This window comes from Glycine max, chromosome 1 (assembly GCF_000004515.6).
Source record: "Glycine max cultivar Williams 82 chromosome 1, Glycine_max_v4.0, whole genome shotgun sequence".
NCBI classification, from domain to species: domain Eukaryota; kingdom Viridiplantae; phylum Streptophyta; class Magnoliopsida; order Fabales; family Fabaceae; genus Glycine; species Glycine max.
In genome coordinates this window covers 25404959-25410949 of record NC_016088.4, presented here as the reverse complement: position 1 = coordinate 25410949, position 5991 = coordinate 25404959, and the positions used below count along the sequence as shown (strand labels likewise).

The 5991-nt window shown below is 31.3% G+C and overlaps 1 protein-coding gene across 1 annotated transcript; it reads right to left on the bottom strand.

Annotated features, from left to right (window-relative positions):
• Positions 1-1282: 1282 nt before the first annotated feature.
• LOC100817085 (UDP-glycosyltransferase 83A1) lies at positions 1283-4128 on the bottom strand. Its single transcript, XM_003516793.5, has 2 exons — positions 3105-4128; positions 1283-2247 (listed from the first exon to the last, which is right to left on the bottom strand). The coding sequence occupies exons 1-2, from the start codon at positions 3607-3609 to the stop codon at positions 1388-1390; spliced, it is 1365 nt and encodes a 454-aa protein (XP_003516841.1). The 5' UTR covers positions 3610-4128; the 3' UTR covers positions 1283-1387.
• Positions 4129-5991: the final 1863 nt, after the last annotated feature.

The window sequence follows — 5991 nt, the reverse complement described above, 5'->3', positions numbered from 1 at the left end:
AGATGTTAAATTCATCACAAACCATCATTTTATGATGTGATTTGAAATCTCAGACTCAATTATCATTCAATTTTTCATTTTATATTACTCAAAATAGGGAATTTTTGTTTTCAAACATGTTGAAGGTACAAGAAACATTGTTGTGAGTGAAGAGTAGGAAACACCAATAGGTTATTATTTTAACCAATGTTGAAAAACTTTGTTTAAATGGTTTCAACTTAGAGGCGATGCAACAAGCATATGTGTTTGCATCGGTTAAACAATAATCGATTTAAATAAGTTGCAATTATTTGTAAAAAATGTCACTACATCACTTTCCATGTCGGTTATTTAACAATTGATGTAGAAAACCTGACATAGAATGGTATTTTTGTAGTTATGATAATCAACTAGTATTTAAACATTTCTGTAAAAAAATAATTGAACTATTGTAACACCCTCTATCCCGACATATATATAAATAAATAAAATATATAAAAATATCGGTAACTAAATTCACACGGGTAAAAGGTTCACATTCACTTCACTATTATCAATTAAAACTTATTAAAACATATTCGGATCAAAATAAGGCCGTCAAAATTTACAAAAATATTTTTTTAAATCAGTGAGATAAAATACAATAGACTAACATCATGCAATTAATATAAAAGCTTATGCCCCACTGTCACATCCTATTAGAGCATTGTGTCTCGACGTCCTTCAGCATAAGGTTCCTTAAAGCACTTCACCTAGCCATCTGCTCCCCCGAACACAAAGTTCAAGATAATCACAGGATCCAAACACAAACAACATACAGGGAGTGAGTTATCACATTCCTAACTAATAGAGAAGCAAGACAACTAGATATACATATCATATAAACAAAATAAATTTTAATATTTTTTAAAATAATTTGTCAATAATTAACCATAACAATGTATTATAATATAAATTATTTATCATAATTTTAAATTATAAATTATAATTATAAAATAAATATTTATTCTGGGCCATGCACATGCTAAAATACTAGTTAAATATATAAGTATATTTATGCTCTCATTGTTCCACTTTCCCTCACATTCAGCCATCTAGTTGTTTCTCTTCTCACAAAGTGTTGGACTTCACTCTTCTAACATGTTTTGGTATATTTTTTGTACTTTTAAAATCAACAGAACAATTTAGCTGTAACTGAATATCAGAAACTAATTTCACGGGTGTATATATGGTTTAATTATTTTGAAGGTCGCTATACTTTAACTAAATTTTTATTTAATATTAGGTTCCTGAACCTTTTTGAAATGACTGCATGATTTATTGAGGATCATATATACAAATGATCACGGTATACCGTAGAACAAACAAATCCAAACCCAGAATCAACATATGCAACAAATGTCAATTCTTATTCTTTTATACACTTGACAATCCTATCAAGGTTCTCATAAGATGGACCTCCTTTCGCTATGTTGTTCATGACTTTCTCTTTCAACCCCATAGACCTAGATTTTATGTTCTCATCATTGAAGAATTGCTCCACTTTCATTTTAAACACCTTGCGTGACACGAGTCCATTTTTATCTTTATCAAATCCCAGCCCAACCTTCAACTCATCACAAAGATGTGTTTTGTTATGAAGTTGGTCTGCAAAGTATGGCCAGCACAAGAAAGGGATCCCATTGGACAAACCTTCCATGATAGAATTCCAACCACAATGGGTCACAAAACAAGCTATGGCAGGGTGGTTTAGCACCTTTTGTTGAGGAGCCCAACCAACAATCTTACCTTTACTCCCCAAGAATTCATTAGGGTATTCCAACTTGTTGTCTTCACGCACAACCCAAAGAAAAGGTCTATTGGTGAGGTTGAGTCCAAGAGCTAGTTCATTGAATTGGTTTTGGTCAAAAAGAGTGAAACTACCAAAGGCAACATACAAGACAGAACCATGAGGTTGTTGATCGAGCCAACTCATGCAAGAGAGATCTTCTTCCCAAAATTGTCCCATTGATTTTGTATGGCTTCTCAACAATGGGCCAATTGGGAGGATCTTGGGAACAAAGGATAATGTTCCAGGTTCAAGTTCATGTGTGGTGTTGCAAAGCCACCATTCTGTCAAATGTAAATTTCGTGTACAATGCTCCAAATACTTGAGTACTTTCTTACCAGTTAATGGGTGACCCATATTCAACCAAAAAAAGTCTTCTGTGTCCATCTCAGGCATACTTGGTGATATCCGAATTCTCTTTTCCTTTGTCAATGTTAATTCTTCAACGAAAATCCAAAAAGAGAAAGAAAGAAATCAGTAATATACCACATATTAATAGTTATTTATTGTGCTTCTCTCTTGGGCTTCAATGGCACAATAAAATTTCACTCGTGACTGAATGTTCAATTTTCCGAAAGCTGCATAACTGGTCGCTACTAAAATGTATTCAATATACACAACTGCACAAGGATTCAGTCTACATTATCCTATGGTGTCATTTCTTTTATTAACTTTTTAACATCTATAAAAAAAAGCTAGGCTTCCCAATTCATATTATACCTTGCATTGAGTTGTATTAGTATATGCTTATATACTCAGTCATACATGTGAGTATTTAACAAATTTAATATAAATTCAAGCATGCGTGATAATTACCTATTCTTTATTAACAATAAGTAATGATATATTTATAGTTTCAATAATCAAATCGGTAAAAAAAATTGGATCATTAATTTATTGGGTTAATGATCGAACCATAATGGCCGATGTATATAAATTTATATATAAAAAGCTTTTTTCATAAATAATCTAACTTGATAACTTGGTGTAGTGATTAGTACCACTTTAAGAATATCATGACCAAGCTATAGATTGTCGGTTAAATCGGTAGGACAGATCCAAATCTTAAATCACTGGATATACTAATTAATTAATTATGAGTATTTCTATATATAATCCCATAAATTTTTAAAACTAGTATTTTTGTATGTTATACAACTTTGATTAAGAGTAAATTAAAAAAAGTAAATTTAATTTATATATAGTTTATTAATACCATACGTGTAAAAAAATAAGAGGTGTCAGAAAACTTTCGATCTCAAGAATAATTAGTGTAATTTACTAGAAATATTCTTACCATAATCAGAATCTATGATCCCATCGTTAATAAGCTTGGGGATGTTGTACATCAACGTAAAAAGAGTTGATGATGCAGGACACAAAACAGCTCCTTTGATTCCAAATTTATTCCCAACATCCAACGCCCAAGCCATGCACAAATCTGCAACAATGAAGCTAATTCTATTATTCTCACCTTTCAAATGAATAATATCCTCTATGAGCTCCTCAAGGGCTTCTGGCATGGAACTTGGAATAGCTTCACATAGCTTGGCCTGATCGTTTCTGTCATCATCAGGTCCCAAACCATCAGGGATTGAGACCAACTTCAACAGTGACGACGAATCATCGAGGCTATGATCTTGTTGCTCCACCATGGATCTCACCACTCGCTTGTGGACGAAATCTGTGTTCACAAAAATGACTTTGCATCCATTTTCAACCAACTTTTGTGAGAAGGTCATCATGGGATTTACATGCCCTTGTGCTGGGAATGGTAAAGCTAGCACAGTTGGAATGTTCATGTTTCTATATGTAGATTCTGATTTTTTAGGTAAATTTTACGTGCCCGCCGCTTTTTAACTATATAAAGGCCCAACCCCCCACATGTCACAATCAAAGTTGCATGTGACGATATTATACTCAATCATATTCCTAAATTTAAAGTTTAACGAATTACTATCTATGTCATGCATGACGTACATTCTTATCGGCTATTCAATATTCATTTCTTTGAATTCATGTAACAATATTATTTTTAAATCAGCAAAAGCTTAACATTAAAGAGGAACCAAGGGTACCAAACACATCTACAAGGATTGATACAATGGAAACCATTCAGCAAAAATGCTCCCGGCATTGGTTATAGAGTATTAATGCATAGTTTCGCCCCTAAATACCAGATAACCAACACATTACACGTATCAACATTACAAGCAGTGATACAACCAATGAGAAAGACAACTGAAACGGATCAGGGGAATGTAGTTACATAGGAAAATACAAAACCAAAGTATCCTCGCCTGATATATACCTATAACAGCACAAGTCATAAATGAGGAAGTGGAATATATCTATTAACTATTAAGGGATATTAGGTCCGCATCCACACCATAGCCGCTTGATCTGCACAAAATTATGACTTCCCACCGAAAAATGATATTATTCTCAAAAACACTCCTTTAAATATCCCTCTTATTCTCTCTATTTCATTATAATTATTGTGTAAGAAATTAATTTTTGTTGTCCCAAGATAATTGTTACTTTAACTTTTTAATATATTATTAATTTTTTCCTATTCTTATATATTAATAATGAACTGTAATATTTAGAAATTAATTAATCATGATGTTAGGTTAATTTTATAAAATTATTATTATTATTATTATTATTATTTTATGTAAAACAATTTAGAATGATCATTATTTTCGAACGGGAAATATAAGGAATGTTGAATATTTCTTTATTAACATTAATGACGTACAGAATTACGTTGTTATGTAAATTAAGAGAAGTTTTCATATTATAAGAATATATACTTCTTCTAATTTCATTTAAGATGTAGTAGGTGTATTTGACCGTAAGATGTAGTAAGTGTATTTGACCGTGTTCATTTCACCTAAAAGTACATTTCTAAAGGTTTGCGTATATTTGACCGTGTATAAAGCACATTTATAAGATGTAAATTAAAAATATAAAATATACCTCCTTTTATGGAAAAGTTAGCGTATCAATTAACTTACTTTCACATCTTAGTTCAAAATTTGTGTTCTGACTGCCTAGCTAATAAGTTTCCGAATATTATATTTTGGTGTGAAATAAGGTATCTTTCGGTCAAAAGTAAGGTATTATTCCTTTGAGATATTGATATTTATTCAAGGATTGACTTCTTCTATACTGATTTTTTTTTTTTTATGAATGAGGCATTTGAATCTTTATATTTGGCATCCAACTAATTCTCTTCCCATTACATTGATCCATTTTGAAATAAAGTGGTTTCTCTGTAACTATTTGTATTTAAGAAGAAAAATATTGTTATTTACTAAATGATTTTCATATATAAAACACACAAACGAACATATGGTTTCTGTCAAACTTCCTTTTTTTTATTCATATAGGTTATGTTGGGTAAAATATTTTAGTTAGTTTTTAGATTTTTATTAATTAAAAAGTTTTTTTTATAAAAAATTTTTTTAGTAACTTTTAGCGTTTTTTGAGATGTTAGTTGAAGTCACATTTTTTAAAATAAGAATTTTTAATTTGTTATATTTTCTCTCATTTTTATTCTCAATATATTTATCCAATTTTATTATTTTCATTTTTAATTAAATTATGAATTTATTATTTTTCTATCATTTTACATTTTTTTAGTTACTTTAACATGCACGAACAAGCATTTAGTCAAAAAAGCTGAGTTGGAAACCTGAGTTGATCGGCGTCGGGTCGGGTTCAGGATGAGATTATTAATATCCGACCCGAACCTGCCCCCAAACCCGCCCCACTAATAAATTTACAAAAATATCATTATATATATATAACACACTAAAACATGAAACTATTAGATTGGATTTTATGCTAGTGGTGGATTGGATTTTATGTTGTCATGTACAATTTAAAAATATGTTATGGTTGCTATTTAAAATTATATATTTTTTTATAAAATTTTATAAGCATTTCGGGGGCGGGGCGGGGCGGGGCGAGAATAAGGGATAAATCTACACCCCCATTGGGTTTCGGGGGTGGGGGCGGGGAAGGAAATGGGGAGTTGGGGGCGGGGGTAGGGTACGCAAAACCCGACCTCGACCCGCCCTGTTGTCATGTCTACTTGTAGATAATTAAATACCTACTAAAAGATAAAGTGGTTACAGTATATTCAAATAATTAAGAGGTTAGAAATAAACTATCTA